Source organism: Acomys russatus, chromosome X (assembly GCF_903995435.1).
Source record: "Acomys russatus chromosome X, mAcoRus1.1, whole genome shotgun sequence".
Lineage (NCBI taxonomy): Eukaryota > Metazoa > Chordata > Mammalia > Rodentia > Muridae > Acomys > Acomys russatus.
In genome coordinates, this window is record NC_067169.1 from 3,630,295 (window position 1) to 3,643,296 (window position 13,002).

General features: G+C 40.0%; 1 protein-coding gene across 1 annotated transcript in view; it reads left to right on the forward strand.

The window, feature by feature from the left end:
* The window catches only part of Sms (spermine synthase), a 51,807-nt gene extending 40,702 nt beyond the window's left edge, over window positions 1-11,105 (forward strand). The window contains exons 9-11 of the mRNA XM_051141010.1: window positions 1,479-1,558; window positions 9,204-9,319; window positions 10,571-11,105. Of these exons, the coding sequence (XP_050996967.1) occupies window positions 1,479-1,558; window positions 9,204-9,319; window positions 10,571-10,610 (236 nt within the window). The 3' untranslated portion in view covers window positions 10,611-11,105. The remainder of the gene's footprint in view (window positions 1-1,478; window positions 1,559-9,203; window positions 9,320-10,570) is intronic.
* Window positions 11,106-13,002: the final 1,897 nt, after the last annotated feature.

Consider the following 13,002-nt stretch of genomic DNA (forward strand, 5'->3'; position numbering starts at 1 on the left):
AAAACAAAACAAAACAAAACAAAAAAGAAAGGAGAGAAAAAGAAACCCTTAAAAAAAAAAAAAAGGTGTGCACCACTATGCCTGGCTTATAAATAAATCTTAAAAAAAGAAAGAAAAAGAAAAAGCGGGGCTTGGTGGCGCACGCCTTTAATCCCAACACTTGGGAGGCAGAGGCAGGCGGATCGCTGTGAGTTCGAGGCCAGCCTGGTCTACAAAGTGAGTCCAGGACAGCTAAGGCTACACAGGAGAAACCCTGTCTCAAAAAACCAAGCCCCGCCCCCACACAGAAAGAAAACACACCTTATACCTCAGAATGTTTAAGAGTTTGTTCTTGAACTAAATGTGAGAAGCTATTGTCGGGGAACATGGATTCAGGTTAGTAATATGTCCCAGTGTGATGACAGTCTTATGTTTTTCTAGTTGTAGAACAAAAGAAAGTCACAAATCATGATTGTTTAAATACATTGGGGGCAACATTAGTTTGTCTACAGCAAATCAGGGCAAACTCTGCTGTAGAATTTGGGAACTGTCTGAAGACAGTCTTAGTTTTGGCATTGGTTGAGACTAGTGTGTTGTGTTAATACATATGAAAAAGGGTCTCATGGAATATTCTCAAGGATGTTAGATCTGCCACAAGTAGGCCATGAATGGCTATTAAGGAGGCTGCAGGCTCTGTTGGTGGCGCACTCCTTTAATCCCAGCACTTGAGAGGCAGAGGCAGATGTGGATCTCTGTGAGTTCAAGGGCCAGCCTGGTTTACAGAGCCGGTTCCAGGGCAGCCAGAACGGTTACACAGAGGAACTCTGTTTCAAAACAAAACAAGAACAAAAACAAACAAAGGAGACTGCAACATTCTGTCTCTCCACAGCTAGGATGTGTCTCAGCCTCTCAGGGAATATTGCTTATGTCCTCTCTAAAGCAGCTTTCCTTTAGACTTTGAGCTCTGCCTTTGTATCCAGTCTTTGTTCTTTATCTGAGAGGGGTACTGGGGACTGAAGCCAGGCTCTGCATATGAACAAGCTTTCTACCACTGGCCTACACTTCCAGACCCCTATATTAAAACCTTATTGGTGGTGTGATAACTGTTCTAACTGTTCTAACTAGATGTGCACTTGATTTTGACCTTGGTATTTGTGTTGGTATGTGCACAAACCAGCTCTATGATTGCACATTATTGTTCATGAACAAACTTTCAATCTCATGCTTCTTTAGATATGTTTGTATTTGATTCTTATTTTTTTCAGTTAGAGTCTCGTGTCTTACAGGGTAAGTACACATGGGTCAACCCTACTATGTAGCCAAAGATGATTCTGACCTTCTTGCCTCCCCCTCCAAAGTGCCAGGATGATGGGCATGTACCAACATACCGGAGTGTGTGTGTGTGTGTGTGTGTGTGTGTGTGTCTCTTTGTATGGCTGTGAGTGAATATTTGATACATGCAAACAATATTTATGAAACTTAATATTTTCCACATCCAGATTCCACATGGGAGTTTCTCAGACTGATTCTCGACCTGTCAATGAAGGTTCTGAAACAGGATGGGAAGTACTTCACACAGGTAGACCGCTCAGTCTCCACCCTGTGACTATCAATATGAATTAATATTTGTATATTTGAATGCATGTTTTGGAAATTTACATATGTCAAGAGAACAAAAATCTTGATTTGTTTAAGCATTAAGTTTCTGTGTACCTAATCTGTCATCTCTTGAGAGCATTAACAACAGAAGACATCTGTCCTGATTTTGTTGGGCCTAGCTGTAGTATTTGATTACACCAGCAGGGGGAGACACAGACCGTGTTTCCCCTGCCTAGTTTCTCCCAGACCCTTCAGGTGGCGCATCTCTAGGGAAAAGCCAGTCTAGCAGCACACCTTTCACAAGCTGCTTTGCTGGTAGTGTGAGCAGCAGACACCAGATAGAAGCAAATCGTTTTTTGTAGTTTTTTTTCATTCTTTATTATATAAGTGTGTTTTGGTATCTGTATAAAATAGCTAGATACACCGAGAATATTATATTCCTTCCCAAAAAGTAACGAAAGGCAACTAATTATTAATCCACCACCAGCCTCATTACTTCGTACAAAAGTTAATTAATTAATAACTAAGTTCAGCACTTGTACTCTGGTCTGTGAATTCTTCTGTGTTTACTGGAGAATATTCCTCATCTACCACACACTAACTCTAACCCTCTTCTTTTTACTGACATAAGTCTATTATTTTAATTATGTACCACCATGAGCAGAATTCTGCTTTCCCTCCTGTGCCTATAATCCCTATCACCCAAAAAGACTTTACCTGTGACCAATTTTACATTATATTGATTTCTCAGTAGTCCATTTCATTAAAATGTATGTTTTAATTTTGCTGAATAGCATATGCTACTTTTATTTAAAGGCTTAATTTTATTTATGTGTATGTGTTTCTGTGGGCATATGCATGTGACTGCAGATGCCTGCAGAGGCCAGAGATTTCAGATCTCCTGGTGCTATAGTTACCGGTGGTTATGAGATCCCTAAATTGGGTGCTAGGAACTGAGCTCCGTTCCCCTGCAAGAGCAGCAAGTGCTTTACCTGCTGAGTCATCTTTACAGCCTCCGCACATTTTAATGTAAATGTTTTTTATTAAATCATAATGTAATTACTCATTCTCCCATTCCCTTTCCTTCAACTCCTCTCATATACCCCTTGCTTTCTCTCAAATTCATGTTCTCTTTTTCTTTGTTGTTAGATACATATGTACCTACACACAGATATACATATACTTACACACACACACGTGTGTGCACGCGCGCACACACACATACACACACACACACGTTTTTAGAGCTGACCATTTGGTATTGGATAGCCAATTGCTGTGCTCTTCTCTATGCATGACTATTTCTCCTGTGTTCAGCATTTCTTAGTTGCCTGTAGTTCTTTGTTTAGAGTTGGTACCCCTGAGATCTCTCCCTTCCATGTCATCTTGTCTACTAGTGTCATCTTAATTCAGACTTTGTTTCAGCAGCCATATCATGGAGATATCACAGTCTAGCTTCCCTAGCATTTCTTTTTTTGTTTGTTTGTTTTTGTTTTTCAAAACAGGGTTTCTCTTTGTAGCCTTGGTTGTCCTGGACTTCCTTTGTAGACCAGGCTGGCCTCGAACTCAAAGCAATCCACCTGCCTCTGCCTTCTGAGTGCTGGGATTAAAGGTATGCACCACCATGCCCAGCTTCCCCCCCCCCCATTTCCCCCCCTAGCATTTCAAGGAGACAAAATGTTACAACAGATTCCTTGTTTCTCTGCTCCTAAAATCGTTTGCACTGTGTGTGTGTGTGTGATGTTCCCTGAGCCTCAGGTTCAAAAACTGCTGTAGTTGCATCAGCTAGGATAGTGTAAATTTTTAACTTGAATTGATTTCTTTTTACTGATTTATATTTATACTGATATATAAAAATGTTTATTCACAGAATTACCATGTGGTGTTTACCTACGCGTATACATTGTCTAGTGTTTAATTGGGTGAAGCACATGTATCCTCTTAAATGTATATCATGTGTTTGTGGAGAAAACATGAAACTTCTTTCTTGCAACATTTTGAAGTGTACAGTATACAATCATTAGCTTTAGTCACCCTATACTATATAATTGCATGGCAGAATTTCTTATTACTGTTACTTAGTATCTGTTGATGAACTGCCTTTAAAGATTGTCAGTGTATTTACACATCGGGAACAGGTAGATATCTTGCTTCTTTCTCTAGAGGGAGCATTTACCTGCAGACTCTAGTCTACTCTTGCTATTTCATGGGACCTGAGAATAATTCTGGAGAGAACTTAGAATACCCGAGACACCTAAAGCTCCAGCTTTTCCTGTTTTCCTCCCCTTCCCACTGCAGCCAAAGCCTGTGTGCACATGTTAGCTTAAAGCAGGGTCTACACACAGTATGCCAAGTGTTGCTGCCTGTTCTGTTTGTTGTGTATTTCTCTTCTTTGTATATAGATATATAGATGCAGGTTGATTGGGAACAGGGGAGAGGCAGAGGGAAAGAGAGAGAAGCATGTGAAGAGAGATGAGGAAGAAGAAGAGGAAGAGAAGAAGGGGGAGGAGAAGAGAATAGAAGCATAGAGAAGGAGGCAGAAAGTGCTTCTTTATTGCTGGTGTGGCCTCATGGTCTGTGCTAAGATGTGATCTATTTGGCTCTTTACAGAGGAAATTTGCAGACTTCTGTTTTATGTAGGATGCTTATGGTGAAACCTCCTTATACAATGCTTTGTACTATAAAAGCAGTGCAGATTCAGTAAGTTGGGCTTTTGGGAGCAGATTTACTGCACCCCACATCCTCCACATCTCCATAGCTGGAAGAAGGTCTCATGCAATTTAATTGAAAAAACATGAGGCTCTAGGCTCTTATAACCAAATAGAGACTTGCCAGGACTTAACATGGCTTGGGTCTGGAACTCTGACTAGGGGTGGTGAAAAAATGATGGAAAGAAACAACAAGGTACCTCTGTGTGGAAAAGCTGTGGCCAGGTACACTGCAAGGGGACTTAAGTATAGATCCTCTGTGAACCAGTAAGTTTGGAGTAGGTGAAATGTGGCATTAGAAAGTGGGATGGGCCAGGTGGTGGCACAGGTGCACGCCTTTAATCCCAGCACTGGGGAGACAGAGGCAGGTGGATCGCTGTGAGTTTGAAGCCAGCCTAGACCAGGATAGCCAAAGCTACACAGAGAGAGAGAGAGGAAAAAAAGAAGAAGAAGAAGAAGAAGAAGAAGAAGGAGAAAAATAAAAGAGGAAGAAAGACAATGGAATGGTTTTATTCTTTATTTTGCTGTGGGGATCTGGTGCCTTGGTGTGGGAAACTCATAGAAATGTTTGGTGATTATACAGCATGAGCAAATGCAAATGACTGAAACTTCAGCAACTTGTTTTTGTGAACTGTACCTTTTTTAAACTTCCAGATCATAAGTCAAATGATTCTTTGCCAACAATTACTCAGAAGACATCACTGTATATATATATATTTTGTTCTCCCATTTGCTACAATTGAAGATACAAAGTGATACCATTTCATGATAACCTGGGATTGTGTCTTGTGTTTGCTGGTCATATGTGTCACTGAAATTCACATGGACTAAGGGGCATAAATAAGTTTCGCAGGAAACCAGTTACCCTACACATCCATCCATTTATTATTTATTTTATTCACGTATGTATGTATATATGTATGTATGTATATATGTATGCATGTTCGTACATACATATGTGATGAATGCTAGACCTATAACCTTAGTCTCTGGCTATGTTTTTTTTTTCACTGCCCAGTGATGAGCTCAGGTGATAACTCTTGATTCTTGCCTCTCCTCTTCTGCCCTTGGCTGGAATGTGTAACAGAAAAATGGAGAAGGCTAAATGTTGGGATGAGGATGTTATATGGTGATTTGCAAAAACTAAATGTTCCTACCAACATACTGCTTGAGTCTGTCACAGTGGCAAATGTCTAGCATCACTTGAATCACCCTAGAGCCTTGAAGGTAGCCTTATTATCATTCCACAAAACCGGGGAATACACATTTTGGAGAATAGAAATAAGGCCCTAGAACTAGACTACCTACCTTCTGTCTCCAATTAAAGGCTCAGAGTCAGGTAGATCGATGTGAGTTCGAGGCCAGCATGGTCTACAAAGCAAGTCCAGGACAGCCAAGGCTACACAGAGAAACCCTGTCTCAAAAAACAAAACAATACAAAAAACCAGACTGTTTGCGAAATACAGAAAGAGTATGGAACACACATGGAAACTACAGTAAAAATGGTAGCAAATTCCTGACCGCTCCAATAATCTTGAACTGTTCATTATCAGTACCCTTCATACAACTATAATCCTCACTAAAATTTACTGCTATCTGGAAGTAATCCATTATTAGCATCATTTGAAATTTTTCTTGATTTATTTTTATTTTAAATTTTAAGTTATGCCTGTGTGAGTGTAGGTGCCTATGGTATCCAAAAGGGTGTTAGTTAGATTCCCTGGCGTGGCATTAAAAGCATTTGTGAACTCCCTGACATGAGGGTGGAAAACTGAATTCTCAGGTCTTCCGTGCTCCTAGTATGTGCTCTTAACTACTGACTTGTTTCTTCATCCTCTTTAGTGTCAGTTTTTCTTCTTAGTTAATTTTTTTTTTAAAGCCGTGAGTACTGGCATAGGCCTTCAACACTAGCACTCTGGAAGCAGAAGTGAGCTGATCTCTCTTGAGTCTGAGGCTGCCGCTTGGTCTAGGTAGAGAGGCCCAGGACAGCCAGGGCTACACAGCGAAAGCCTGTCTCATAAAACAAAACAAAAACTGTAAAGCATTTATGTGTACATGTACATGTGAGTGCAAGTACCTTCTAAAGCCTCTGGAGCTGGATATATTGTGGTTGTGACCTGCCATTCATGAATGCTGGAATCTGAACTCAGGCCCTGTGCAAAAGCAGTAAGTATTCTTAAGCACGAAGCCACCTTTTCTGCCCTTTAGTGCCAATTCTCCAAAAAAAATTGTACGTTCTGTAGTTCACATAAGTGTGATTTGTTTTCACTATTTAGTTTTGCTTTTAAAAAGGACTTGTTGCCGGGCTATGGTGGCGCACACCTTTAATCCCAGCACTCGGGAGGCAGAGACAGGTAGATCGCTGTAAGTTTGAGACCAATCTGGTCTACAAAGCAAGTCCAGGACAGCCAAGGCTACACAGAGAAACCCTGTCTCAAACAAACAAACAAACAAACAAAATTTGTTAATTTTTATTATGTGTGTGTTGGTGTGTAGGAACGTGTATGTGAATGCAGGTAACCTGAGATAGTAGAGGTGTTAGGTCACCCTGCAGTTGGAGTTAACAGAAAATTTTGAGTTGTTCAACATGGGTACTGAGAACTACACATGGGTCCTCCAGAAGAGCAGTGAGTGCTCTTTTTTTTCTTTCTTTTTTTCTCTTTCTTTTTCTTTTCTTTTCTTTCTTTTTTTTTTTTTTTTTTTTTTTTTTTGAGGGGGGTTGTTTTTCGAGACAGGGTTTCTTTGTGTAACAGCCCTGGCTGTCCTGGACTCACTTTGTAGACCAGGCTGGTCTCGAACTGACAGAGATCCTCCTGCCTCTGCTGCCTACCTAGTGCTGGGTTTAAAGGCATGCGCCCCCACACCCAGCTGCAGTGAGTGTTCTTAAGTTATTTGTATTAGCCCTACTTCCCAATTTTTTGCGGGGAGGGGGACAGTCTCACTATTCAGGGTTGGCTGACCTGGAACTGGCTGCATGGAACAGGTTAGCCTTTAGCTCACAGAGATCTACCTGTCTCTGCTTCCTGAGTGCTTGGATTTAAGGCACATGCCACCACAGCCACCCAGTTTTGCATACTTTTGAACCTAATAAGAAAGTATTTACACTACAAAATAATAGAAACTGATATAAAGTTAAAAATGTTAACATTACAAGAGTATATAAACTAAAAAAGCAATTTTTATTTAAGACTAATATGAAACAAGGTGAATTTTCTAGAAACTAAGTTGCTGAATTAATGGGTCATTATTTCTTTGCTGTTAGATTTTGTTTTGGAATGCTCATGTATCTTTCTTAAAAGAAAAAAAAGTTCTATTTCTGTAGACAGGAAAGTGAAATTTATCATGTTCCTTTTTTTTGGGTAGGTATCTATTTGTGGAGTTTCTTCTTTGCCTTTTTCTTTTGAAAAACTGCTTCTTGACAATGTTGGGAAAGAAGAAATTGAAACCTTCCAGTTTATGTACCACATCCTCAGTAAGGAGGCCCGGCCCTCCCATATGTCCTCTATAAACCCACAGCAGGGCATCAGTTTTAAGAGAGCAGACAACCATTCAGCTGTACACCTTGGTGGCATTTCCATTCTATATAGCTTCCCCAGTGGTGAGGTGTTCTAAAAACAACTGCACTGTGTTTTCTATTTACGAATTGTAAATTACATGTGTGGTGTTTATATGCTCTCATGGTGAACTTGATGTTGAAACCAAATTATATGCTGGTGAAGGGCACTGGCTAAATTCCACTGCAGGACCCTAGATGATGGGTTATTAAACAGGCTGGCAGTAAAGGATGACGTTGTGCTAAGTGAATGTGCTAAGTTAAAACCACCAAGGCTGTCTCTTGGAATAGCTCTAACCACCTTTTCATGGCTGGCTGACTGGCTACTTCGTTTTAAAAGGCTGTTCTCAGATGTCCTGACATCATAGGCTGCCTTTCTGAACAGTTTTCATCTCACATTGTTCCTTGCTGTTTGGAAGCGTTCCCATCTCACACATGCTCACAACTGGGGCTTTTCCTTATCACATATGTCCTGAACAAACTTGTCTTATTCCTTAAAAATTTGTCAGAGGGGGGTGGTGCTGGAGAGATGGCTCAGTGGTTAAGAGCACCACCTGCTCTTCCAAAGGTCCTGAGTTCAATTCCCAGCAACCACATGGTGGGTCACAACCATCTATAATGTAACCTGATGACCTCTTCTGGCCTATAAGCAGACAACACTATATACTTAATAAATAAATGTATAAAAAAAATTGTCAGAGGGCTAATGTGATGGCTCAGTGGATAAAAGAGCTTGCAGTAGAAGCCTGACAACCTGAGTTTGATTCCCAAAAGCCTTGTAAATAGGTAGAGGGAGAGAACTGATTCCACAAAGTTGTCCTTAGACTGCCACATTGATGCCATTACACATGCATACACCATGCCTACACACAATAATAAACTTATAAAAACAGAACTTGATAAAAGGATAAGGGTGAGTACAGTTCTGTGTTGGGACTTGGCCTTTTAGAAGGCATGCAGTTTAAGTCATCATGGGAAGCAGGAATATTCTCATTTTGCTATTTTAGTTTCAACACAGTTGTGACCATTACTGACAAAAATTTACTTTGAGTGGGTTATGTGGATGAATCTGCTAAATTGCGTGGTGTGGCTACAATGAACTGTGTCACTAATGAGAAATTGGCCTCACTGCTTTCTATTGCTTCATACTTCAATAATTTGAAATAGCTCCATAAATGAGGTAGAAAGAAACTGAACTAATGAGTCCGTAAATAGAATTCATTGCAACTTGTGGAAGTATAGAGGCCTTATCTCATTTTTTAAAAGATGAACTTTTATCTCAAGCTCCAATTGTTCTTTTTATTAGAGACCTTCAAATGAGTATGACTTAGAAATCCTTTTGTTTGCTTTTCTCTCTGATTTAGGGGAACTGTGTCAATTTGACTGAAGCCCTGTCACTCTATGAAGAACAGCTGGGGCGCCTGTATTGTCCTGTGGAATTCTCAAAAGAGATTGTCTGTGTCCCTTCATACTTGGAATTGTATCCTTTGACCATGACATTATGTGCTGCCTTTTCAGACCATTTAAGTACATCGCATGTTGCCATTATCAATCCCAACAACAAACAGAATTAGCTCTTTAGTGTATAACCCTGAGTCTCAAACTTAACTGGGACTCCTCCTGGGATCTTGGCGGGGGGTAAAGGCTTTATTTTTGGATCTTAGAAACTGGGGAAGTCCCTTGTCATAGCTTCCCAGGGGACTTTAATTATTAAGTCCCACTTATATAAACAGAAATAATGGTTGTCAAAGGCGCATCACCTGGGAACTAGTTATGTAAGTTCTTTGATCATCACCCTTCCCAATCAAAATGTAGAGGTGGTGTCCAATGACCTGTTTCTTCACTCCTCCAGGGGACTGATATGTACCCGCAACTTGAGAGACAGTTTGGATTCCCAGAAACCCACATTATTGCTTACTGGGCCACGTATAATTTCAGCATATCGAAGAGGAAATGGGGGGGGTGGGTCTGTCATAGTAAGCTGGCTAGCAAGACTAGCCATATCTGTGATAAACTATGGTCGGCAGTCATCCGCTTCCATAGCACAAGCTGAATCTAGGTTTCCACGATGGCAGTTTCTTTCATGTCAGGGAGCTTCTAGTCCTGGTCCTGGCTCCTTCTAGCTTGGGCAGGCAGGTTGCCTGATATGAGACAAGAACTGCCTAAGTCCTCTGCCCAAAGAGCAGGGTATTCTACTTGCTGGACAGCCATAGCCTTCAATGGCTCTTTGAGATTTAGCATCTCTTCTGTCTGTACTGCTCCCATGTCCTTTTAAGAATGTTCTTTTTCGTGCTTGGAGGTTTGAGGAATAGGGATAATGTGAAAGAAGGTTTCTGAGTCTTTGATTCCCTTTTCTTGCTCTTCCACCATTTCTTGCCTTTTGTTTTTTTGCCTTTTTCATTTACTCCATCCTTCTGTTTTCTTTTTTTCCCCTTCATACTGATTCTTCAGACTTTTGGGAGACCTTCGGAGGAGAAACAATAGTGTTATCTGAGAGAACTGTGTGCACTCCTTAAGGCTTTGTTCACTCAAGCCCCTTTCAGATGTCCCAAGTGGTGGATTTCCCATACTACAAAGTGGTCTTTTAAAAAAGCTTTTGTGTTGTCCCCACAGTGTTCTACCTAATCCCACAAATCTCTGTCCATCTTTCAATTTGTAGGCCTACATAGACATGCTAAGTGATACTGTTCCTGCTTGAATGGCCTTCCTTATTCCTTGACTCCTTGTCCAGGTGGGTATTTTACACTGTTTGGAAGAAAGCTAAGCCTTAAAGATGAGCATCCCCTGAATGAAATGTGCTGCAAGCCACCTTCCTGACCTCCATATGCCGTATATGCCATCAAATGAGTTAGGCAACTGTTCATGAATAACTTCAAGTGATTTTCGTTTTTAATTAATTATTTTTAATTAAAAAAAAACCAATGGGAAAATGTATATTTTGATGAGCTAGGGTGTTGTTCATTTATAAAAGTCAGCCGAAGGACAAGTAGCCCAGCAAAGACTGCGGAATGCACTGACCCCCTAGAATGTGATTTTAGTATCTTTTTCCTCTGTATAGGGTTTGGGGTTTAGTTTTGGTTTCAGTAGATCTTTAATGTGGACATGTGGAGGAATGAACATCACTGTTTTCTTCTGGAGAGAAGTTCTGGAGTGTTTCTCCCCCTCACCCCCAAATTGACTTAGAGATTAAAATTTGGTGCTTTAAAAGTTAAAAAAAAAAAAAAGTAATTAGCAGTGCTTCAATTAAAATTACAAAAGAGACCTTTCATGTGTTGTTGTCACTTTATTTCAGCCCATTTTTCTCCTTCTTTCCTTTCATGGCCTAGCGCAAAGTTTAGTTCTGTAACTGCACTCATGTCACAATGGCTTTGTAAATGGCCTTAGAGCCTTTGTGAGTTGTGGTAGTGAGTTTATCACAGTGGTGAATGATTCATAGTCTATTATTATATATTTGCCACCTCTGCATTATCAGGTTGACCTGAGGATAGCAGATTTTGCCTCACAGAAAAGTTGAAAGTCAAAAGATTATTTGTGTTACTACTCTTACTGATGAATTAGATGTAAATATAAAGTTCTTTGGGGTAGGATGTGCAGGTGCACAATAGATTTCATGTAATCTTGTGGCAAAAGGAAAGCGCATGTGGATATCAACTTGACATTGTATAATGCATAACAATCCAACCAATTTGAATTGTCTATCCTATTGTCTGTGTAAAATATTTATACTTTATCAGTGGCATCTTGTTCATTTATGGTATTTTACAGTAAGTAAAACATTGGAATTTAATATGAAATCAGGCTCAACACTGAACAGTTTTCATTGTTCCTCTCAAGATAGAAACAAATGATATAGGGCATACCAAATCATCTCTAAATGTGAATGCACGTTGGGTGTTGTATTCTAGCACTCAGGGGCAGAGGCAAGTGGATCTCTGTGAGTTCAAGTCCAGCCTGCTCTAGGATAGCCAAGGCTACACAGAGAAATCCTGTCTCAAAAAACAAAAACAAAACAAAACAAAACAAAACAAAAGTCAGTGAATACCTTTGTCAATTTTACTGTATTGACATAGAAGAAGAAACAGTATGGAATAAAAGGACTTGAGAGTCATGTTCAAATTAGATAAGTTTAACAATTGGTGTGTGTGTGTGCACAGATAAGTTAAAAACAGCCTAGTAGGCATTTTTTCATCCAAATTCTTCTTTAATGCTTTTTAAGACTGTATATTATGGAGGATTGAAAACAATTGTACTGCTGCATTTGGGGCCAATTGCTTCTTTCCCCATTTTACTGTTATTAATTACTGTTACTTTTGAGATAAAGTGACAGTCTGTATGTAGGCCAGTCTAACCTGGAGCTTGTTAATGTAGACTAGGCTTGCCTGAAACTCTCCAGAGAACTGAGCTGCTGCCACCATGCCCAGCTTAATTTTTGTTTTTCGTTTTAGTAAAGAAAACAAGTATATCAGCTGTTGGGATGATGTTAATGTGAGGCATGACCCAGTTGGTACTTGGAGAGTAACTTGAGGCCACAACCACAGATCTACTCATAATTCTGGTGACTCAGGTCCTGCTAAGCACCAAGTGGTAGAAATGGAGAGGATAAGGTTATGCAAGGCTACTTGGAAAATGCATTAGGGAGAAAATAAAGGAAGTCATGTTGAGGGGAGGAAGAAGAAAGGATTTTTATCTTGAGTGGAAAAAATTGAATTTAGACATGACTAATTTTTTTTTGTGTGTGTATTTGCTGAAGGAGGATCTCAGTATTGAGCCCTTATTATTTTAACACTGAAGCATACAAACTGAACCAACTCCCTCGCCACCCATGCTTTGGCTGCCTTTTAAAGAAATGCTAATTGACCCAGCGATTGTTATTTTTCGTAATGACTGTAGTGTTGTGTGGTGTGAAAGTTTCCTTTAACAGTGGAATATATTATCGTGTCCTACTTGTTTTTAATGAAAGATGACAAATAGGGATACAGTTTACATTCTGTTCAACACAGATGATACTAAGAATTGATTTACTAAGACATAAAATGCTGCTTTCTCTTGGAAATATGATTGAATATTTATAAAAACAGATCCAACTGGGCCAGGAGAAGTCTGGGTTGGTGGTGTTTTTAATGGGCCAGAGCCCTGCTGATAGCCAAATAAAAAAGAAATGTG